The sequence below is a fragment of the Neovison vison genome, chromosome 6 (genome assembly GCF_020171115.1).
Source record: "Neovison vison isolate M4711 chromosome 6, ASM_NN_V1, whole genome shotgun sequence".
Lineage (NCBI taxonomy): Eukaryota > Metazoa > Chordata > Mammalia > Carnivora > Mustelidae > Neogale > Neogale vison.
Window position 1 is genome coordinate 107,230,260 of NC_058096.1, and position 23,281 is coordinate 107,253,540.

A 23,281-nucleotide genomic window follows, 5' to 3' on the forward strand; every position below is an offset into this window, starting at 1 on the left:
GAGTCAGGAGACCTGTCCAATCCCCTTAATGGGATTTTCTGTGTTCCTGAGCAAATCAGCATGTCTGGTGAGCCTCTGTTCCCTGTAAAATGGGGATATTGTAATTGCCTTCCTTGATATCCAATGGTGGTGATATAAAGATAATTTGAAGGGGTGCCTGGGTGGCTCAGTCAGTGGAATGTGTGACTCTTGATCTTGGGGCTGTGGGTTTGAGCCTCATGTTGGGTGTTGAGATCACTTAAAAATAATTTTTTTTTTTAAAGATTATTTACTGTAGAGACAAAGTGCATGGTGGGGAGGGACAGAGGAAGAGGGAGAGAGAAACCTAAGCAAAGTGAGCACTGAACATCAAACCTAACACAGGGCTCGATTTCATGACCCTGAGATCACAACTCAGCTGAAACCAAGAGGTGCCCCCAAAATAAAATCTTAAAACAGAAAAAAGACAAATTAGAAAGTGATTTGTAGGGATACCTGGCTGGCTCAGTTGATGGAGCATGCAACTCTTGAGTTGCTAGGTTGTGAGTTTGAGCCCCATGCTGGGTGTGGAGCCTACTTAAAAATTTAAAAAATTAAAAAAAAAAAATTAAAAAAATTTTAAAAAAGGAAAGTCATTTGTAAACTGTAAAACAGTCTAATTAAAATGATAATTCTTTTGCAAATCAGTGATTTTCCTTTAGAGTAAAATTTTCATAATGACTTAAACTTTCACATTCAGTCATTCATTCAGCAATAAGTATTAGTGGAGCGTTACTCTGCACTGAACATTAATTTGTGGGGATGCGAAGATCTCGCAAAAAAAAAAAACCAAAACCCTTTCCTTAAAAAGCTTACTAATGGAAAAGAAAACAATTATGATACATTGTTATTGATACTGTATTGGAGTGTGAAGAAGGTACCCTGGAATCATTGAAATAGAGCTTAAGTGCCTAGGTAGATCAGGGGAAAGTTTTGAGGGAGATGAGACCTGGAGGAAGAGGAGTTTGTCCAGAGGGAAAAGGTAGAATATCACTAAGGGAGTACTAAAGGAAGGTAGAAAAGCTATTTGTTTTCAGAAACCACGGCTAGTTTGCTTTGGCTAAGTGTGCAGGGCCAGGAAAAAGTGTAGTAGGAGATATAGTAAAAGAGACACAGACTCAGATCAGGTTTAGAAGAGCTTTGTTCTCAGAAATTGACTATTTCTCAATGGAGACCACTGAGTGAGAGTGGGAAAGTGGCATAAGTTATCTGGGTTAGGAAGCTCACCATGGAGGCTGGGAGACCAGGCAAAGGGAATAAATGCCTTCACTAGGGTATTAGAAGTGGGGAAGGGCGGAAGAAAGATTTTTTAAGTATAATAGGACTTGAATTTGATCCAAATACCAAGAGGACCTGGTGACTGATTAGAGGTAGTACATGGATGGGAAGGAATGTAGGATGAATCCTAGATTTCCAGGTTAGGCACTATTCATTGGAAAAGAATACACGGGCACCAACATGTATGGGGGTGAGGTGGAAGACTCCTGAGTTGGGAGAGATGATCTTTCTATCTGGGCATACACATTTTGGGGGGGGGCAGACACAATTTGAAATGCCTGTGGGATGATCAGGTGGAGATGTCTTTTAGGTGGTACCTTGTAACGAGTTTGAGAGAGAGGTTTCACTCAGTTGGCATGTAGGCAAGTAATATGTGTATATATATATATATATATATACTTTTTTAGTAGTCGATTTTTATATATTAGTTTGATTAGGAGAAAGAAATTAGAAGAGTAGAGAAAGGAGTCATACATGACAAAGTCACAGAACCAAAATGAAGAGTCAGAGAACACTAGATCTGCATTTTCATTCTCACTATGGTTCCTCCATGAATCTATTTTGCTCTCGGAGCTTCAGTTCCTCACATACACAATGGGAAGAATGCAGTTCGTTTTATAGGAAATTGTGAAGATTGAGATCACATCGGTCATATATATTAAGTGACCACGTTTTCGTTGGTATGGAGAAAATGTTTTCTTACTTTTGAGATTATATGTGTGCACATGAACACACCCACAGTGCACAAGAGGGTCTTTGCCAGGTACGTAGGCACTGTTTCAAGCCCTTTTCACAGGAATTAACCCCTTTAATCTTAATCTTTAATCCAATAGTGTGGAATTTTCATTGTGAGAGTACGGTGGTTAAAAGCTCAGACTGTGCCAAACTGCTTGGTTTCAAATCTTCCCATTTTACAACAGTTATTAAGTAGGTATGTAGCAAGTACATGCCGGGGAAGTAGCAGAGTTTGGATTAAAACCCAGGCTATTTGAGTATGTGAATTTGGCTGTGGCTCTAGGACGATTCCTCCTGGTGCCAAAAGTCTTTTGGCTGCACGGCAGGAATTTTGGGATTACTTCTTCCACCATTATTCTGAACTTTCCATGATTGACTTTTGTCCCTCCCACGTTAGTGGCTGATCTTTTAAGGCAAATTTTCTCGTACGAATTCCTTAGAATGTTTCAGTCCTTTTAGCTTAGTATTCAGTTTAATAGGTATTTCACTTTATTTTCAAAGGCTGCATAATTTTTATTTCTTTACGTATTCGTATCATGATTTATTTTGGCAGGACCGAGTCTTTAATTTCGGTATTCTCAACACGCTCCCCACCCCGCCCCGCCCCGTCCCGTCCCGTCCCGCCCCGCCCCGCCGCCGCCACCACTGGCCTAGTACTTAGTATGCACTCAATAAATGCCTGTTCAAAGAATGAATGAACTAAAAGAACAGCGGAACAGAGACGCAGAGGGGGGTCGGTCTGGAAGTTCCAAAGTTCGGGAGGGGACAAGGGGGCGGGCAATGACTGTCACATGACGAGGCGGGGCAAATCGTCTGTACTCCCCGGCGCCGAGCGCAGCTCCGCCCTCTGCGCCGGTCACGTGGGGGCGCCGGCTGCGCCTGCGGAGAAGCGGTGGCCGCCGAGCGGGATCTGTGCGGGGAGCCGGAAATGGTTGTGGACTACGTCTGTGCGGCTGCGTGGGGCTCGGCCGCGCGGACTGAAGGAGACTGAAGGTAAAGCCGCCATGTCCGGGCCCGACCCGGCCCCCCCACCCCCTCCCCCCGCATCCGCCGCCATCCGGGCCGGGACCGGCCGCCCTGCGCAGCCGCCCCGGCGCCCTGGCCCCGCGGCCCAAGCTCAGGCCCCGACCCGCCAGGGCCCGATCCCTGGCCCACGTGTGCCCGGCCTGGCCCGGCCTGACTGCTGGGTGGGGGTGGGGGAGCGCGGGGCCGGAATATGCGGTCCCCGTGGGCTGGTAGGGTGCCGGGTTCTCCGGCCGCGAAGTGCCACCTCGGCCTGACCCGAGGGGGCTCCGCGGGCGCAGGCACCGCGGCTCCCGGCCCACCGCCCCCTCCCCCCTTTGCGGCCCGGCCGCCGGGAAGTGACACGTTGTTCTTTGGCACTGGCCGGCGCTGCGCAGGGAGGGCGCAGGGGAGGGAGGCGGCAGCGGCGGGCAGGGAGGAGCCCCCGGCCCCGCCCGCCCTCCGGGCCGACCCTCACTTGCTAGGAACCGGCTCCTCTTCGGCCGCCGCCCGCCTGGCGTTTTACGGCCCGACTCCCGCCCTTCCTGGCCTCCACTCCTGGGCGGCGGCAGGCCTCCGTCTGGCCCCGTGAGGGTGCCCCCGCGGCCACCCGCAGCAGGCGTGCCTTGTGTGCCCCTGGGCCTGGCCCCCGAACCGGGTGTCCCCAGGTGGGGGGTGGGGACACCACGGCCGAAGCTGCTAGCTCCGTTTGTGATCCGGGAGCCTGGAGCCAGCGAGACCTGGAATTTCCGGTCTGGTTGGTCTTGGGCCCCGCGGAGCCAGGTTGATACCCCTCACCTCCCAACCCCAGGCCCTCGGATGCCCAGAACCTGTAGGCCGCACCGTGGACTTATTCTTAACCGAGGGGGTGAGTGAGGGGGCTGTTTCAGCAGACCAGGGGGGTGGTTGGAGGTGACGCGGGTTTGACAACGTGTTGGTGGGGAGGTAAGATGGCTCTTTTCTGCTCCTTCACCCCCTTCACTCCTCTGGGACTCTGTGTGGGACCCAGCCCTTGCTTCATCCCCTCCCCCACTCCCATTTGCCTTAAGCTTGGGTCCCTTCCCCTTTCCGACCTCCACTCTTTCCTAACAGGTGCTGGGGGGACCCTGATGTGGCACCAAATGAAATGAACAAAGCTCCACAGCCCACAGGCCCCCCACCTGCCCCATCCCCTGGACTCCCACAGGTAATTAGGGAGGAATTAGTAGAGACTGGGATGGGGGTGGGGGAGATCGGGCAGCTGGTCAGGAACAGGTTCCAACCTCTGGATTTTCCCACCCCCATCTGTGTCAGGGCAAAGTGCAGTTTCCTGCTGCCAAATTGAGACAGGGCCCCTGGGCTGTTCTCAGGGGCTGTCATGGGGAAGAGGGGGCATGTGGACTGCTGAAGCTCCTGCCACAGGTCTGCTCCCCTTACTTTACCAGCTTAGGTTTCTGCCCCACCCGGGTTTCCCCTCTTGCTGAACTCTGGTCTCCCCCCCTTCAGCCAGCGTTTCCCCCGGGGCAGACAGCACCGGTGGTGTTCAGTACGCCACAAGCGACACAAATGAACACGCCTTCTCAGCCCCGCCAGGTGAGGGGCTGTGGGGAGGGGAGTAGGGGGCCTGGGTGGGAGCCATGGAAAGTTTAGGCCAGTTTTGGGCCTAGGATGGAAACTCTGGAGGCCCTGTACCTGCCCCAATTTCCTGACAGTTGCTTTGTGTTCTTTCATGCGGCTCTGCACTTCGTGCTGTTGATTACTTACGGTGGGCAGCCCCTTGGGGAGTATGGAATCGGTGGGGGTGGCATTATTAGGGGTCCTGGTGCCTTGAGAATTGGGAGCAGTGCTTTGGGCCCTGCTGCCAACTCCTGTTTTCCTCTTTCCTCCTTTTGCTAGGGGGTTGTGAATGCTCCATTCCCCTTCCCTTCTTTCTTTTTGCACTATGGCGAGATAATCACTCCAGCTGGTTCTTGCCTTTCTCTGTTCCCTAAATTCTTCCTCACTAAGTGGGAGCATTCTTGTCCTGCTTCTTCATTTTTTCTCCCTCATCACCTTGGGGATAATTTTCTTCTTTCCTGTCCCCATGTGCTCTCAGGGAGGATTCAGGTCTCTGCAGGTAATACCCCTTTGCTAATCCTGGACCCTCTTGTGGTCTCGCCCTTAACCTCCACCCTAGTCCAGGGCTAGACACAGGGACCGGGTCTTCAGGGTGGGGACACGTCTGCTGTTAAGGTTCTCAGTCTGACGCCGAGTGATGCATGTTAGAGGCTAGATCTTGGCAGAGTGCATATCTGGGAACTGGGAGACTGTTGCATGTTAGTGGTTAGCTCCTCTGTACCTTAGGGTGGAGCAATGCATGCTGGGGAGTATGTTGCCCAAAAGGGCTTTACTTAGGCATGATGCATCTGGGTATTAGGGAGCCTTTGCAGAGGGGTAGCCTGGTAGAGGTGACATGAGAATGCACGGCAGTGAGGAAGTAAATATTCATGGAGTGCAAAGCGCATACCTGAATGTGGAGGTTACATGTGAGTACCAGGGGCCACTTAACCATCAGTTGGTCAAGTGAGTTAGGATTGGCCCTTGTGCTCCAGAGCCCCCAGTACTTCTCCCCAGATGAGAGACATTGTGGAGTGCCATTTTGCTGTCCCATTTCCTCCCTTCCCAACACCAACTGCCTTCCTTCCTCTTGACAGCACTTCTACCCCAGCCGGGCCCAGCCCCCAAGCAGTGCAGCCACCCGAGTGCAGAGTGCAGCCCCCGCCCGCCCTGGCCCAGCTGCCCATGTCTACCCTGCTGGATCCCAAGTAATGATGATCCCTTCCCAGATCTCCTACTCAGCCTCCCAAGGGGCCTACTACATCCCTGGACAGGTGAGGTTGGTGGCTTGGGGGCTGGAAGCCTCGGAACCTTAAACCCCAACCCTCCTCTCCCCTACCCTGACCTCCAGTCCCGTTTCTTCTGCAGTGGTGGGACTTCCTTCTCATCATTGCCCACAGTGTCTTGTCCTGTCATACCTTGCATTCTCTTTGTAGTCTGATACGGTACTCATAGCTCCCTCAACTCCTCTCCCCTCCTCCTCCCTCTTTCCCATCAGGGGCGTTCCACATATGTTGTCCCAACACAGCAGTATCCTGTACAGCCAGGAGCCCCAAGCTTCTATCCGGGTGCGAGCCCTACAGAGTTTGGGACTTACGGTAAGCAGAGGAGGGAGTGCGATGGGAGTGAGTCCCAGGGAGCATCTAAACTCACCCACGAATTCCTAGCCTCTTCCTAGGCTCATTCCTCGGTCTAAAAACGATAGAGTTAGTAGGTAGTAGGGATCGGTGCTTAATGTGAAACTGCTGTTGGGTGGAGGGGTGGGGGGACAGGGAGCATTTTATCCTGTTGGCGAGAGTTGGGAGTCCTCCCTGTGTCCAAGGCACAAGTTTGAGGGTCTCTTAGTAAGCATTCCCCGTGACACTTGTTCCATGGTTGGTGGGAGCCCATGTAACGTGGATTTGGGAGGTTTTGTAGCTGTTTTTCATTTATGTTCTAGGGAAGGATTAGTCTGTTCTTTATGGCAGTGGTTTCCAAAATTTTTTGATCATCTATCAGGAAAAATTTTGAGTATGTACCTCTAATACATGTATGTTTTTGTTTGTTTATACACATGCATCATTTAAACAACACACTTAATGTTGCTTGTTAAAAACAAGTGGAGATTACGGATGAGATTAAAGAACACATCCCATTTTGGAGACCATTGCTTTAAGGAATTAATTTTTCCACATCCTGGGCCTGGTTCATAATGTTACTCTTTGTTTCCTTGCCCCTTAGTAAAGGGCTGGAGACTGGAACTGAACTCAGGTTGAGTGGAACAGGGTTGGCAAATCTGTCTTTCTCAATCCCAGCCAAAGACCTGATTCTGTTTCAGGTTAAGTAGTTGCTGCTCCCTCAGAATACATGCGTGTATGTTGCTGGGGGTTGGGGGCATACATAATACCTTATAGGGTAGAAGTGAAATAAAAGTCCTGGTAGTGGTAACTGGTATGTGGTGGGGAAGGAGTGCCTGTCTACGAGGTGTATGTCAGTGTCAGGAATTCTTATAAACGCAGTTCAGACTGGTTCCCCAGCTTTGATAGACACCTAATTCCCTTGGGCAGGTGGGTGGGGCAGGGCAAGGGGCCGGCTGTGGGTGATGAGAGGTTCTGGGGATGGGAGGCGTTCAAGCAGTCGTTTGTATATGGCTGGGCCCTGACGCTGCCGCCATTCTTCCTTTCTGTGTCTCTCCCCCTCCCCCAAGCTGGCGCCTACTACCCAGCCCAGGGTGTGCAGCAGTTTCCCACTGGTGTCGCCCCCGCCCCAGTTTTGATGAACCAGCCACCCCAGATTGCTCCCAAGAGGGAGCGGAAGACCGTGAGTAGCAGCAAGGGGCTCTGGGACATCTGGGAGAGGGAGAATCAAGGTCAGGCACATTGTGGGTCAGGGAGCAGAAAGTTGAGGAAGGAGATCTTCAGCTGGGAGTGGTTAGAGAATGGAGATCTCTGAAGTGCTTAGTTTCTTTGTACGGACTAAGACTTCAGTGTAGAAGTGGCTCATGGGAGGACTGAAGAGGCTCCTGCGGGGGTTCCTTAGAGACCCAGGTTCTGGGGGTCCATAAGATCTATGTTTGGTTTTACGTTTCTGGTGGCTTGTCTTGGAAATCGTTTGTTTTCTGTGGCCCCACCCCCCACCTCCCAGTCCTGGAAGCTCTTGAGGCCTCCGCCTCTGCTCAATCCTCAAGCCCTGGGCGTGGTGCCCAGAATAGGGTGCCAGGGCTGGGGAAGCCGCTGAGTCACCCTGGCTCCACCCACTGGATCTGGGCCCTGCCCCCAGAGATCAGGCAGACTAGCCACAAGTGAGCTGTATGGGTGCTAGATGGGGGTCCTGGGCCCCATGGTGTGCAGCCAGTGACTTGGGGACTGCTGGTGGGGCAGGGCTGATGGAGGGAGGGGCATTGTGATGTACGGGGCTGCTCTGTGAGGTCAAGGGTCTCTTAGGGGTTGGGGGCCAGGGGAGGGAGTACAAGATGAGCTGGATGGGTTGACAGTAGAACTCATGGGGTTTCTGGCACCCACCCACCTTCCCAGTGGGGGGTGGGGGGTTGGCCTGGAGTCTTAGGAGTGGGGCAGGGTGGAGAGGTGGGCTCCTCCTGTTTCCTACTCATCCCGGAGCTTTCTTTCCCCAGATCCGAATTCGAGATCCAAACCAAGGAGGGAAGGATATCACAGAGGAGATCATGTCTGGGGCCCGCACCGCCTCCACACCCACCCCTCCCCAGGTATTGTCTGATCTTTGCGTGAGGCCCTGGCTAGGATGGCTGTTCTGACCTGGGTTGCCAAGTCTTTTGATCTTTTCTTTCAACTAAGGGATTTCTTTCCCTGTTTTCCTGGATTTTTAGGCAGAGTTAAAATAGCAATGGCTCTAGTAGAGAAGGGTTGTGGGCCTCTTCAGGGCAAATTTGGTAACCCTTTGTGTCCTGCAGACGGGAGGCGGTCTGGAGCCTCAAGCTAATGGGGAGACACCCCAGGTTGCTGTTGTTGTCCGGCCAGGTAAGTGAGCAGGTAGGGCAGAGCTTTTATGGGGACAAGGAGGGTGACAATTTCACATGCTGAGGAGGTGGAGTAACTTGACCTGGGTGCCAGAGAAGAATGGGTAGTGGGATTTTGCGAATGGACTAGATGTTGCGTGAGAGGGGGAAAGGCTAAGGTGGGATAAGATTGCAGGGGTGGGTGTTAGGCTGGGAATGTTTTGGCTGGGAGGAGGGGGGACAACATCAGTAAAGGCCTGCCTTTAATGACTCGTCTTCTTTCCTGTGGTGTAGATGATCGGTCCCAGGGAGCAATCATTGGGAGCCGGCCGGGCCTGCCTGGCCCAGAACACAGCCCTTCAGAATCCCAGCCTTCATCACCTTGTCCGACCCCATCACCACCCCCAATCTTGGAACCGGGGTCTGAGCCTAATCTCGCAGTCCTCTCTGTTCCTGGGGACACTGTGACAACAGGGATGATCCAGATGTCTGTAGAAGAATCCACCCCTCTGCCCCGTGAACCTGGGGAGCCATATTGCCTCTCTCCAGAACCCACTCCCCTCGCTGAACCCATACTGGAAGTAGAAGTGACACTTAGCAAACCGATTCCAGAGTCTGAGTTCTCTTCCAGTCCTCTCCAGGTTTCCACCCCCTCTGCATCTCACAAAGAGGAAATTCTTCCTGAACCAAATGGCTTGGTCCCATCTGAGGATCTGGAACCAGAGGTGGAGTCGAGCCCAGAGCTTGCTCCTCTCCCTCCCCAAGCTTGTCCCTCTGAATCCCCCGTGCCCATTGCTCCAACTGCCCAACCTGAGGAACTGCTCAACGGAGCCCCCTCGCCACCAGCTGTGGACTTAAGCCCAGTCAGTGAGCCGGAGGAGCAGGCCAAGGAGGTTCCCGCATCAGTGGCTTCCCCCACCGTCCTCTCTGCCATTCCGGCTATGGCTCCTCCAGCTACTTCCCCAGCTCAGGAGGAGGAAATGGAGGAAGAGGAGGAAGAGGAGGAAGAAGGAGAAGCAGGAGACACTGAGGGTCAGAAGGGAGGAGAGGAAATTCTTCCCCCGGAGAGCACCCCTGTTGCAGCCCACCTGTCGCAGAATTTGGAGGCAGCAGCCACCACCCAAGGTAAGGTGTGGCTGGATGATGGAGATGGGGTGGGCTGGAAAGCGTGCGTTTTTTTTCTTTATTGATGACCTCTCATTTGTGCCCACCATATCTGGGTCATAGAAGCCCTTGATGGAACCCAAGAGATAAAATTCCAAGATTAAGGAATTTTAAGTCTCAAGTGGTGTGATGGAAAGAGGAAATACTGTAGAGTAGTTGCTTTTTTCTTTTTTAATTTCCCCAGGGATTAGGGGTACTTCGTAAGTTATTCGTATTTTGTTACCCACTCCCCCCTCCAAACAGTGGCAGTGTCTGTGCCAAAGAGGAGACGGAAAATTAAGGAGCTCAATAAGAAGGAGGCTGTAGGCGACATTCTGGATGCCTTCAAGGAGGTAAGGGAGCCAGAAAGTAAGGGAGGAAAGAGGACAGAGTTTGGGTATGAACACTAGTCATACTGCAACCAAAACGGAATATCCTATGTTTACAGGTGAGCTCAGGAGTACCAGAAGTGGAGAATCAGCCTCCTGTGGGCACCAGTTCTGGTCCGGAGCCTGAGGGCAGTAGTGCACCACCGAGGCCCGAGGAAGCAGACGAGACCTGGGACTCAAAGGAAGACAAAATTCACAATGCAGAGAACATCCAGCCTGGGGAACAGAAGTATGAGTATAAGTCAGGTATGCTGGGGCGCATGGGTGGCTCAGTGGGTTAAGCATCTATCTTGGGCTCAGGTCATGATCCCAGGGTTTGAGATTGAGCCCTATATGGGCTCCCTGCTCAGTGGGGAGCCTGCTTCTTCCTCTCCCACTGCCCCTCCCCACCCCCCATGCTTTTTCTCTCTCTCTCTGCTCACTTGCACGTGTGCACGTGCGCACACTCTCTCAAATAAGTAAATAAACCTTAAAAAAAAAAAAAAAAAGTCTGATATCCTGAAAGAAAGGTTCAGAAGGGTTGGGTGCTGTTGCCAGGGCCCTGAGAGACAAAGGTATGATTGGTTCATCTCGTCTTCTTCGTAGATCAGTGGAAGCCTCTAAACCTTGAGGAGAAAAAGCGCTACGACCGTGAGTTCCTCCTTGGCTTTCAGTTCATCTTTGCCAGCATGCAGAAGCCGGAGGGATTGCCCCATATCAGCGATGTGGTGTTGGATAAGGTTGGTAGGCTTGAGGGGGAGGGTCTGTTCGGGCTTGCTGGCTGGCTGGCTGGCTGGGGGAGGGGCCTGAGGTCTCAAAGAGTAGTCAGGAGCCATAGCCTCTTTCTCACGCCTTCCCTGTCCCCTTTGCAGGCCAATAAAACACCACTGCGGTCAATGGACCCTCCTACTAAACTTCAAGGCATAAATTGTGGTCCAGACTTCACTCCTTCCTTTGCCAACCTTGGCCGACCAGCCCTCAGCAACCGTGGGCCCCCGAGGGGTGGTCCAGGTGGGGAGCTGCCCCGAGGGCCGGTGAGTGGGATTGGGCTAGAGGGACAGATGGTCAAGGGGGGTGAGGGGATGGCTCCCTTGTCCTGCTGAGGGGAGGGGGCATCTGCCCTGATACTGTGTGATAATAGCACTGTAAAGGGTTCTGCTGACTTGCTCTGTGTCTTCACTCGTCCTTACCCCTTGCTTAGCAGGCTGGTCTGGGACCCCGGCGCTCTCAGCAGGGCCCCCGAAAGGAACCCCGCAAGATCATTGCCACAGTGTTAATGACTGAAGATATAAAGTTGAACAAAGCAGAGAAAGCCTGGAAACCCAGCAGCAAGCGGACAGCCGCTGATAAGGATCGAGGGGAAGAGGATGCTGATGGCAGCAAAACCCAGGTACTGGCCAGTGCTGCTTTTGCTGTTTCTTCTCTTCAGCTCTGCTTTCTGAGCCAGCTCTGCCCTCTTTGTTTCTGTCATTCTTACCACTGGTGGCTACTTGAGTCCCATACCACCCTCTCTCATCTCTCCCACTCTCCCACCGACCTCTTCTGAGAACCTCACTGGATTCTGTGTCTTTTCTGTTCCCTCTCCCAGGACCTGTTCCGCAGGGTGCGCTCCATCCTGAATAAGCTGACACCCCAGATGTTCCAGCAGCTGATGAAGCAGGTGACGCAGCTGGCCATTGACACTGAGGAACGCCTCAAAGGGGTCATTGACCTTATCTTCGAGAAGGCCATTTCAGAGCCCAACTTCTCCGTGGCCTATGCCAACATGTGCCGCTGCCTCATGGCGGTTAGTTTCCGCTGTTACTAACCCTTGTGGTCTAGTCTCCTCCTTCTTTTCCTAAGACTTCTTGAGTTCAGCTTCTTGGTTCTCTTCCAGCCTGTGCTGTTGATGGCAGGCAGGAGGTGGCAGAGTGGGGGCCAAGGGTCTTCCTGGGTTAGGTAGCTAAAGACTCTGGGAGGGTCTGCCTGCTCGGGACCCATCTACATGTGATGTTCTCTGACGTACAGCTGAAAGTGCCCACTACAGAAAAGCCAACAGTGACTGTGAACTTCCGAAAACTGTTACTGAATCGATGTCAGAAAGAGTTTGAAAAAGACAAAGATGATGATGAAGTTTTTGAGAAGAAGCAAAAAGAGATGGATGAAGCTGCCACGGTGAGGAATGCACCAAGTGCTCTGCCCGCCTCTTGCTGCTCTGCTACGTGCTGGGGTGGAGGGTAAAAGGGGGCTGGGGGCGATGGTATTTTGGGGGCTTTTCTGCCTTAAGGCAGGAATGCTTGCTGCTAGGGTTGGGAATCCAGATAGTGGAGGAGAGAAGGATTTTATTTTTTAAATTTTTATTTATTTATTTATTTATTTATTTAAAGATTTTATTTGACAGAGAGATCACAAGTAGGCAGAGAGGCAGGCAGAGACAGAGGGGGAAGCTGGCTCCCTGTTGAGCAGAGGGCCCGATGCGGGGCTCGATCCCAGGACACTGAGATCATGACCTGAGCCGAAGGCAGCAGCCTAATCCACTGAGCCACCCAGGCGCCCCAAGAGAAGGGTTTTAATCCAATGTCTGGGTACCTCTCTCATGGATTTCTGTCTTATAACTGGCAGGCAGAGGAACGGGGACGCCTGAAGGAAGAGTTGGAAGAGGCTCGAGACATAGCCCGGCGGCGCTCGCTAGGGAATATTAAATTTATTGGCGAGTTGTTTAAGCTGAAGATGTTAACAGAGGCGATAATGCATGACTGTGTGGTCAAGTTACTTAAGAACCATGACGAAGAGTCCCTTGAATGCCTTTGTCGTTTGCTCACTACCATTGGCAAAGATTTGGACTTTGAAAAAGCCAAGGTAGGGGTCCTGGGATGTGGAGTGGGACGGCTGAAGTGCCTGGGGTCTGCTGTTGGCTCACCAGCTCCTTGCTGGGCTGCTGTGTGGCCGCCAAACCCCAGTGATGGAGCTGAGGGTCTGAGGAGGGGCCGGGCCTGTCGCCGGGGGGATATATTACCGGTTTCTGACCTGATCCCTTGGTCTCTTCTAGCCCCGAATGGATCAGTATTTCAACCAGATGGAAAAAATCATTAAGGAAAAGAAGACTTCATCCCGAATCCGCTTTATGCTGCAAGATGTGCTGGATCTGCGACGGGTGTGTGTCCTTTCCTTCCCACTGCCGGTCTGCTTCCTGTACATGGTGCCCCGGTTCCCGACATTGCTTCAGATACGGTGACCTTGTGACTGGTCTTCTGTCCCCGCAGAGCAATTGGGTGCCACGCCGTGGGGACCAGGGTCCCAAGACTATTGACCAGATTCACAAGGAGGCTGAGATGGAGGAGCACTGGGAACATGTAAAAGTGCAACAGCTGATGGCCAAGGGCAGCGACAAGCGTCGGGGTGGCCCTCCAGGCCCACCCATTAGTGAGTTTGAGGCTCAGATTAAGGAGGGGGCAGAGTGAGGGGTTATGCTTTCCACTGATGACTTCCTGTTAGTGCCACGTGTCTGGGCCACTGAGACCACATGATGGAACTGAGGATCTGAGGAAGAGGGGCTGGGGGCGGCCCCAGGTGATAGGGTGCTAGGAGGTACTCATTATTGCAATATGCTCTTCTCTTTGTCCCAGGCCGTGGCCTCCCACTTGTGGATGATGGTGGCTGGAACACAGTCCCCATCAGCAAGGGCAGCCGCCCTATTGACACCTCACGACTCACCAAGATCACGAAGGTAGGGGGGTGTATTGGAGAGGGTGATGGTGGCCGTGGGAGGGTAAAGAGTGATCAGACAGGCACTGAGCCTAGGTTTGGATCTTGGTGCCCTCACTCTTTGAAGTTGGAAAGGTGGCCACTGAATTTTTCCTCTTGGACTAACTGTTAGCTTGCTAGAGACAGGACTGCCAACTCAAGGGGGTGTATTCACGTTTGTCTGAGCCAGTGATCAGCAAACTCAGAGTGCAAATCCGGCCTATTTCTTGCTTCTCTATATTCCACAGCTAACAGGTGGCCTTTACGGGTTTTTAATGGTTGAAAAGAATAAAGTAGATGATATTATGTATTATAAAGTTACACAGAATGTCAATTTCAGTGTCCTTGGTTTTATTAGAATACAACCATAATCATTCTCCTTAAGTATTATCTGTGACCACCTTTGTGCTATAGTGGCTGAGTGGAATAGTTGAAATAGAAACTGTATGGCCTGCAGAGCCTAAGGTATTTACTATTTGGCCTTTTACAGGAAAAGTTTGCCAGGCTCTTGGTCTAGGCTGTTTGCTACTGTGTAGCAGTGGGCTTTGGCCAGATCAGATTCATGACTTCTCCATTCCATTTCCTTCCTCAGCCTGGCTCCATTGATTCTAACAACCAGCTCTTTGCACCTGGAGGACGATTGAGCTGGGGCAAGGGCAGCAGTGGGGGCTCAGGAGCCAAGCCCTCCGATGCAGGTATGGAGGCCACTGTAGAGAGTTGGGTGACTGTTAATCCTCTTTCTTGAGGGCAGAGCCCTGGTTGTAGGGGAGGCTTTTGGTATAGTGTGGTTAGGTAATAACAGGAGGTCTGTGCTTGGGACTAGGGACTGAAAGAACTGTTCGTGTGGGGAGTAGGACCAAATGTCCTAAAGTGCGAGTAGGAGATAGAGTGGAAGAAAGTAGGAAGAGAGTTTGATCTGGGCTTTCTGCCTCCCCAGCATCAGAAGCTGCTCGTCCAGCTACTAGTACCTTGAACCGCTTCTCAGCCCTTCAACAAGCAGTACCTACAGAAAGCACAGATAGCAGACGTGTGGTACAGAGGTGAGGTTTCCTGGGTGCCTTTTTTTCATGCGGGGCGTACTGTGATTGGTCTTCGGTGGTTGCCATAGGAATTCTCACACCTGTAATGCTCAGCACCCCTAACTAAATTCGGGCACATTCCTGATGCTAGGAACTAGGCCCGATGATAGCTATATGAGGGGGCTTAGCCTAGGCAGTACAAGTGAGAGGTGACATGCCTGTTTTTTTCTCCAGGAGTAGCTTGAGTCGGGAAAGAGGTGAGAAAGCTGGGGACCGGGGAGACCGCCTAGACCGGAGTGAACGGGGAGGTGACCGTGGGGACCGGCTCGATCGCTCTCGGACACCTGCCACCAAGCGGAGCTTTAGCAAGGAAGTGGAGGAGCGGAGTAGAGAGCGGCCCTCCCAGCCTGAGGGACTGCGCAAGGCAGCTAGCCTGACAGAGGATCGGGACCGCGGGCGCGATGCCGGTAAGGGGCTGGGAGAGGAAGGGAAAGGTGTGGGTTTTGGACTAGCCAGTCTCCAATCTTCAGAGCTCCAGGCCTTTCTTGCTAGGAAAATTAGAACCAAAGAGTCTCCATGGGGCATCTGGGTGACTCATTCGGTTAAGTGTCTTGCCTTGGGCTTAGGTCATGATCCCAGGCTCCAAGGATCCTGCCCATGACCGGCTCCCTGCTCAGTAGGGAGTCTGCTTCTCTCTCTCTCGTTCTGCCCCTCCTCTGTTTCTCTGCTCTGTTTCTCACTTTTTCTCTCTCGAATAAATAAAGTCTTAAAAAGAAGAACTAAGGGTTCTCCAATCTGTTCTTCCCCCTGCAGTGAAGCGAGAAGCCACCCTGCCCCCGGTGAGCCCCCCAAAGGCTGCACTTTCCGAGGAAGAGCTGGAGAAGAAATCCAAGGCCATCATTGAGGAATACCTCCATCTCAATGACATGAAGGTGGGCAGTAGGTGGGGTCTGAGTGACAGCAGAGCGGGTGGGACATGTGCTGGTAGGCATGGAGCATGGGGCCGGGAGCAGACGGTGACTGCCCTCTCCCTCCTTCCTGCACCCCTGCAGGAGGCAGTGCAGTGCGTACAGGAGCTGGCCTCCCCATCCCTGCTCTTCATCTTTGTGCGGCATGGCATTGAGTCAACACTGGAGCGCAGCACCATCGCTCGGGAGCATATGGGGCGGCTGCTGCACCAGCTGCTCCTTGCCGGGCACCTCTCCACTGCTCAGTACTACCAAGGGTATGCCTTCTGAGGGCCTTCTACTTTGACATACCCACAGACTTCCCGCCTCTGTAGGACCCATGCAGCCTTGGATAAGAGTGGTTCCTCAGCCAGCCTGGTCAGCGTTACTTCCGGCAGGGGTAGGGTGTACTGTGCAAGGACAGAGTGTGCTATAGCTTGAGATAATTGCCCTATGTTTAGGAAGTGTTCTCAAGGGGCCCCACAGTTGATCCTTTAACAATGCCATGTTGCCCCAGAAGGAGAGTTGGGCCCCGGCTTGCCTTTGCTAGAAGGCCTTGGCCTTTTTTTTTTTAAAGATCTATTTTTATTTGAGAGAGAGAGGAGAAAGAGAGGGGGAAGGTGGGAGGAGGGGCAGAGCGAGAGGGAGAGAATCCTCGGGCAGAGTCCCCTCTGAGTGTAGAGCCTGCCACAGGGCTCTGCTCCGGAACCCCAAGGTATGACCTGAGCTAAAATCAGGGAATTGGACACTCAATTGACCCCTAGAATGGGTACCCCTAGAATGCCCTGACTTTGAATTCCATTTGCAGGCTGTATGAAATCTTAGAATTGGCTGAAGACATGGAAATTGACATCCCCCATGTATGGCTCTACCTAGCAGAACTCGTAACGCCCATTCTGCAGGAAGGTGGGATACCTATGGGGGAGCTTTTCAGGTAAGCCCTCTTTAGTGGGATTCAGGGGAGGTAAAAACAAGAAAGTTGGGGAAGGAGGCATATATGGCAGGTCCAATGCCTGGGTTTAGGGAGGGATGGGGTAGTGTACTGAGAGAGCTTTGGAGGCTATCCACACTCACTGTATTTTTCTTTCTCTTTAGGGAGATTACAAAACCTCTGAGACCCCTGGGCAAAGCTGCTTCCCTGTTGCTGGAGATTCTGGGGCTTCTGTGTAAAAGCATGGTAAGTGAGAGCCTTTGGGGGACATTTTGAAACTTCTCTTCCTGCCGCGTGGTTTTGGCCAGTTGCCGTGACCCTGATGCCTTATGGTCCTTTGGTGGGATGGGATTAATGGTGATGGTAGTGCTGTGTTGGGTACTGGGAAGAGGAAATGTTGAGGCTGGCACTCTCAGACCAGTTCCTGTCATGAGTTCTGGGCAAGACTAGAGGAGACTGGCAATCTAAGACCCTAAGTCCCTGATTGATTGAGTCATTCATTCAACTAGCATTTTTAAAAAATTTTTTTATTTTACTTTTTAAAAAAGATTTTTATTTATTTGACAGATCACAAGTAGGCAGAGAAGCAGGCAGAGAGAGAGGGGAGGGAAGCAGGCTCCCTGCTGAGCAGAGAGCCGGATGCGGGACTCGATCCCAGGACCCTGAGATCATGACCGGAGCCGAAGGCAGAGGCTTAACCCGCTGAGCCACCCAAGCGCCCTAGCATTTTTTTTTTTTTTTTTTTAAACATTTACCAACCACATACTAGACAATGGGAATACCACAGTGAATAAAACACAGTTAGGAAACGAGCTGGAAGAGAGAAGTAAGAAACGGCTTAATAAAAACAGTGTGAAATAAAATAGAATGGAGTGTCTTGAGTATTGTGAGGTTGCAAAGGAATGTCTCTTTGGTGATGTTCATGACGGAAAGCTTTCCCAGAAGGGTCCTGGAAACTGCTTTGTGAAAGTTGGTGGTGACAAGCAAATGTCATGGAGAGATGGAGAGACGGGAAAGGCAAGTGGGTAGGGCACTTTGTGGTTGCCAGAGCTGGGAAGAGCACTTTGAAGAGTTTAGCTGCCCCTGGGGCCTGGACAGATGAGACTTGAATGGAAAGGAATTGTTCTCTCAGCATCTTATTTATCCTTTTAGGTAGAAACCTGTATTCGGGTAGTTTGTGTTTTGAAAAAAGAGAGGCATATTGAACTATGAGTATTTCATTGAACCTTGGTACAGCATGTTGTAGGACATGTTATTGCTACACTGTTAAAACACTTAAGGTGGTTCGTTTAGATGTATCAATTGTGAGACCATTCAGTGGCATTAGGTTTAGCATCTTTAAAATTCAAACTACGATTGTCTTACTAAGGGTTGATGTCCTCATTCTGAGTATGTTTTGTTACAAACAGTAATAACGTTCAGAATCTTTTGTCCCCTCTCAAAATGGGCTCAGACTGTTTATGTGGGGATTGTGGGGGATATATCTGCTTCTCAAATTTTCTGGACCTGGTAACCAAAAAGGCATATTTGTTAGAACTTGTCCTCTCCTGTGAACATTTGTTTGCTTGGAATAATGAAAAACTAAGCTGTTTTAGAAAAAGAAACATAGAGGAGTGCGGAAGGCTCAAATGAGATTTTTGGATTTGGTTGTTTATACCTTTGTCAGTAAAGGTAATTCTATGAAAGCTGAATGACCTCTTCTGTAGAGGTTCTTAGGCTACCCTCCACACCCCGGGTTCTTAGCACTGGGGTAGATGATTTATGTCTTTGGGTGGACATATTATTTGGCTGATGTCTCTGTCCAGTACTCACCTGTAGGCATGGAGAGACTGTGCCTGTTTGGCACCTCTGTAACATCCTGAGCACCTAGTGGGCACCTGTTGGTTTTTCAGTAAATATTTGTTGGGTGACATTTGTGGAGCTAGGTGTTTGAGGGAGAGAAGGTTGTTGAATTGGTCTTTCATTTTTCCAGGGTCCCAAAAAGGTGGGGACGCTGTGGCAAGAGGCTGGACTCAGTTGGAAGGAATTTCTACCTGAAGGCCAGGATGTCAGTGCATTCGTCGCTGAACAGGTTTGTGCCTGAAGTTCGGCTAATTCTAGCATTTGGGACTGGCCATTCTTCTTCCTTTTCCCTCAGCACACTCACATGGTGCATTTACCTCCTGACTGGGTCTTTTTGTAGAAGGTGGAGTATACCTTGGCGGAAGAGTCAGAAGCTCCTGGCCAAAGGATGCTCTCTTCTGAGGAGCTGAGCAGGCAGCTGGAGAAGCTGCTAAAGGAGGGCAGCAGTAACCAGCGGGTGTTTGACTGGATAGAGGTAGGTTTCTCCTGGGAGAAATTGGAGGGAGGAATAAAGGAGAGGAGTTCTTCTTGGTGTGTGGGTAGAGAATTTATGGGCCATTTGTTTCTCTTCTGCACAGGCCAACCTGAGTGAGCAGCAGGTAGCATCCAACACACTAGTTCGAGCCCTCATGACAACTGTCTGCTATTCTGCAATTATCTGTAAGAAGAACCAGGGAGATGGTGGGGCAAGGGTGGGCCCAGCAGACAAATGGTGGGGGGGAGGTTTTTGTGTTTACCTCCTAGTTGTGGACCAGGCTGAGGGTGCATTAGTCCACTTAAACTCTTGTCTTCTTCCATGTAGTTGAGACGCCGCTCCGAGTGGATGTCGCGGTGCTGAAAGCGCGAGCGAAACTGCTCCAGAAATACCTGTGTGATGAGCAAAAGGAGCTGCAGGCGCTCTACGCCCTCCAGGCCCTTGTAGTGACCCTAGAACAGCCTGCCAGTAAGAGCCAGGCCGCAGGGCGTGGGGATGGGGGTGCTGCCAGAGAGTGGGGGGAGTCATGGAAAGGGCCTCAACCCAAGAAAGGGGGGTGGTCCCTGGAGAGCAAAATGCCCTGGTAGTTGATTTCTTCCCCCTGCACGGGTTTGTTTCCTTGCCTACAAATGGAAGGTGTTAAGACTCAGCTTTGAAGGCTAATTGCCATTTTTTGCTTAGCCAGCTTTTAGATGCTAGGAGCATGGAGGTGAGAAGTGATTACGATTTCTAAGGACCAAGTACTCTTGAGGCCTGGTGGGGGGGCGGAGAGGCTTTTCTTTCCTTGCCTCATTTAATTCGCACAACTATCATCCCCTTTTCCATATTGGGAGACTGAGATTTAGGTTAACATGCCTGAGAGTGTGCATTCGGCAAATAGGTATGTGCCAAGGTACTGGGACTTAGGCAGTAATTAAGTCAAGCTCGGTTCTTGTGTAGGCATGGAGTCTTAGCAGTGGTGATGAGTGTCGTTAGATGGGTCCTGCGGGGTGCTCTCCGGGGACACCTAGTGTAAGGGATAATGAGTAGGAACTGACAAACCAGCCCAATGACAAATGGGAGGGGGAGACTTGAAATGAAGGAATTGTGTGTAAAGGAAGGCCATGAGGCAGAAAGGACTTGACATAGCAGTAGTTGTGTGTGAGGCGAGATGGGGCTGGAGAGATAGACATGGGCCAGGTCCTGCAGGGCTGTCTAAGCCATGGGACAAATTTTGCCTTCAGCCTAAGGCTGGGAAAAAGGTTTGTGGGATTTTAAGTTTTTAGATCATCCTGGCCATTAGTAAGTAGAAGAGTGGTTTGGAATAGGGTGAATGTGAACATGGTAAGAGCAGTGAATTAGGAGCAGGTTGTGTTTTGGTGGCTCGAACTTATTGGTAGGGGAGCTGGGAGTTGTGTGGTTACAATTAAAACATAACACTGACGTGGCAGGAGAGGTCATAAGAGCGGGGAAGTTACAGGACTTCCAGGATGCTCTTTTTAGCAGGTGAGGGGATGGTGTGGTACCATTTGCCTGGGGGAATTAGGAATGTTGGATAATGAGTTTACAGTCCATGGGTGGAGGTGATCAGAGATGTCAGGTAGACAGCTGGGTATGGGAATTCATTTGGAAAGGAAGAAGTCAGGGTTGGTGGCCAGTCACCAGAGGATATGGGATTGCCTGAGGGAGAGTGGTGAGAGCCTGGGATAGAATGTTGAGGAAGTGGAGGACCCCCAGGTAGGGATTAGAGGAGGACAGGGCCCTATGAACAAAGTAATTTTAGGAGAGGGAAGTGGTCTGTAATATTAGGTGCTACTTGAGAGTTCCATAGGCGCAGACCTGAACATTTAGGGCCTTTGGAGTGTTAAAACATGGAGGCCATTCTGGCATAAACAGTATTTGGTAGAAGAGGGGGCAATGTGGATTGAAAAAAACTGAGTAATACCTGACTGAGACAGGAAGAAAGGAAAATAGCAAGTGTAGACAGAATCTTTGAGATTAGTTAATCTCGTCTAAAGACAAATCTCTTGTTTGGTTGTAAGAGATAGTGGTTGTAAAGGAGGCCTTTTGTGTTTAGATGGGAGGAACTTGGGCTCAGAAATAAAGGACAGGGTGGATAATTGGGTAGGTCCTCAGGGTGGGTGTGCATGGAATTTAGAACACAAGTTTGGGATAACTGCTCTGCTGCTGTAGGATGGGTCTGGGGAGCGGTGTTGTGGATTTGAGGGTGTGTGTACCCTGAGGAACATCCTGGCTTGCAGCTTCTCGTAGATGGCTGTAAGCATTTCATCTAGGCCTGGATTCCAGATCCGAGGCTTTTTGTATTCAGAAGAAAACGTGTTTGCTTCTTGGGCTCCCTGTGCTTTCGGAAAGTTTGGCAGTGCAGTGTGGGGTTACGGGATTGTTGTGTTCAGTGCTTCTAGGACAGGTGCTTGGGAAGGCTTAACTAGTAGCCAGGATGTGTGGAGAAAGAGAGTCAGAGAGCAAGGGGTGCTGGAGTTGAGCCTAAAGAAATTCGGTAGGAAGGGGACAAGAGAGGATGTTCCTGGCAAAGGATGCAACACATGTAAAAGTCTCAAGGCCAGAGAGGATTTGTATGTTCAGGATATGTGTGGAATATAAGAGGGAATTGGGATCTGAGTTTACCGGCATCTATAATGGGGGCCAGTGAACATTCCAGGTTATAAAGCCTTGACTTTGGTGAGTGATATATCTGGGACTTAATGTCATTCCTAATTTGAGGAGTACCAATTCTGTGTATAGTTTTTCCTTATTAAATATATCATGAGTGAAGCTGCTGAGGTGAAACTTGGGTAGGTTTGTAAGGTTTTGCTGTGACTCATTACCGTGCACCCTCTCTTAGAACATGAGAATAACATCTTGTTACAGACCCACCTAGTCACTCTGGGATGGTCAGACACAATTATCAGGATGGCAGCGCAGGCCCCTTGTTTTAACCGCGGAACTTCGGAGTGGAGTGGGGTGGCTGTGGGCAGCACTCCTTTTAACTGCTCTCGTCCTGCCTGCTTGCAGACCTGCTTCGGATGTTCTTTGACACGCTGTATGACGAGGATGTGGTGAAAGAGGATGCCTTCTACAGCTGGGAGAGTAGCAAGGACCCTGCTGAGCAACAGGGCAAGGGCGTGGCCCTTAAATCTGTCACAGCCTTCTTCAAGTGGCTTCGTGAGGCAGAGGAGGAGGAGTCTGACCACAACTGAGGGCGGGTGGGGCCGGGGACTTGGAGCCCCATGGACACTCGGATGGCCTGGCCAGCCGCCCGGACTGCAGGGGGGGCAGCAGCAGCGGCGGTGGCAATGGGTGCCTGTAGTGCGATGTGTCTGAGCTAATAAAATGGCTGAAGAGGCAGGATGGCGTGGGGCTGCCTGGGGCCCCCCCTCCAGGATGCTGCCAGGTGTCCCTCTCCTCCCCCTGGGGCACAGAGATATATTATATATAAAGTCTTGAAATTTGGTGTGTCTTGGTGGGGGGGGCACCACCGCCTGCCCCTGGGGTCCTTTTTTATTTTCTGAAAATCACTCATGGGACTGCCGTCCTCGCTGCTGGGGGCATATGCCCCAGCCCCTGCACCACCCCTGCTGCTGCCTGGGCAGGGGGAAGGGGGGGGCACGGTGCCTGTAATTATTAAACATGAATTCAATTAAGCTCACTGCCTCCCTGCTTTATGGCCTGCTCCCTCTGGAGAAGGGGTATGGATAGGTGGGCAGCCTCCTTTCCAGAGCTGGCGCTATAGCACTGTTCCCGGCAACCTGGCACCCCTCTTTTCTTTTCCCCTGTCCATGATTGTGGGGGGCTGTCGGAGGGTCACTGTCCGGGAGGGTTCACCCTTGAAACGGACATGGTTGGGGCGCCCTGTTGGTTAGTGGAGGAGAGACAAAGAGCTGTGGGGTGCTTCCAGAACACAATTGCTAGACTTACTGTCCTAGAAGGCTGTGATACAGGCCCCTGTGTATAGAGGCAGCTCTGCGTTTCAAGCTGTTAATAGCCAGAGAAGTCCTTTATGGCTTCAAGGTCTCATCTGTAAAAGAGAGTGGGCTGGATGCAAGGAGTCTGACCATCCCCACGCGGCGAGCCTGGCATCCGGGGCCCAGTGAGTTCCCGCCCACCCTTTTCCCTCAGGGTTGCTCCGCATTCGGGCCTGGGATGTGAGGACGAGGTGTTTCCGGGCTCGGCCCTAGGCCGCCCCTGCGTGGCTGTGACGTTTTCGCCCCGCCTGCCTTGGGTGGTGACGCGAATGACCACGCCCCCGCGCTGACGTCACCGGCCTGGTTCCCTC

The 23,281-nt window shown here is 51.5% G+C and overlaps 1 protein-coding gene and 2 non-coding genes across 8 annotated transcripts; all 3 read left to right on the plus strand.

Annotated features, from left to right (window-relative positions):
* Nucleotides 1–2,908: 2,908 nt before the first annotated feature.
* On the plus strand, nucleotides 2,909–22,649 carry EIF4G1 (eukaryotic translation initiation factor 4 gamma 1). 6 transcript variants are annotated; one of them, XM_044251904.1, is made up of 34 exons: nucleotides 2,909–3,024; nucleotides 3,845–3,901; nucleotides 4,126–4,219; nucleotides 4,519–4,605; nucleotides 5,108–5,128; nucleotides 5,706–5,882; nucleotides 6,107–6,206; nucleotides 7,295–7,407; nucleotides 8,219–8,311; nucleotides 8,516–8,582; nucleotides 8,855–9,685; nucleotides 9,968–10,056; nucleotides 10,152–10,338; nucleotides 10,678–10,811; nucleotides 10,944–11,105; nucleotides 11,273–11,461; nucleotides 11,660–11,857; nucleotides 12,079–12,225; nucleotides 12,673–12,909; nucleotides 13,100–13,204; nucleotides 13,314–13,473; nucleotides 13,677–13,777; nucleotides 14,387–14,489; nucleotides 14,732–14,834; nucleotides 15,048–15,280; nucleotides 15,627–15,745; nucleotides 15,866–16,038; nucleotides 16,569–16,694; nucleotides 16,856–16,937; nucleotides 18,664–18,762; nucleotides 18,874–19,008; nucleotides 19,112–19,193; nucleotides 19,336–19,476; nucleotides 22,021–22,649. In XM_044251904.1, the coding sequence occupies exons 3-34, from the start codon at nucleotides 4,160–4,162 to the stop codon at nucleotides 22,203–22,205; spliced, it is 4,839 nt and encodes a 1,612-aa protein (XP_044107839.1). In that variant the 5' UTR covers nucleotides 2,909–3,024; nucleotides 3,845–3,901; nucleotides 4,126–4,159; the 3' UTR covers nucleotides 22,206–22,649. The 6 variants fall into 6 exon arrangements, with proteins under 6 accessions (XP_044107839.1, XP_044107841.1, XP_044107842.1 ...); XM_044251906.1 differs by having other exon boundaries at nucleotides 11,276–11,461; XM_044251907.1 differs by lacking the exon at nucleotides 5,108–5,128.
* Nucleotides 9,742–9,810, plus strand: LOC122911072. The gene has a single exon (XR_006385397.1). It is a non-coding gene; the product is annotated as a small nucleolar RNA SNORD66 (small nucleolar RNA).
* On the plus strand, nucleotides 13,523–13,598 carry LOC122911071. Its single transcript, XR_006385396.1, has one exon. It is a non-coding gene; the product is annotated as a small nucleolar RNA SNORD66 (small nucleolar RNA).
* Nucleotides 22,650–23,281: the final 632 nt, after the last annotated feature.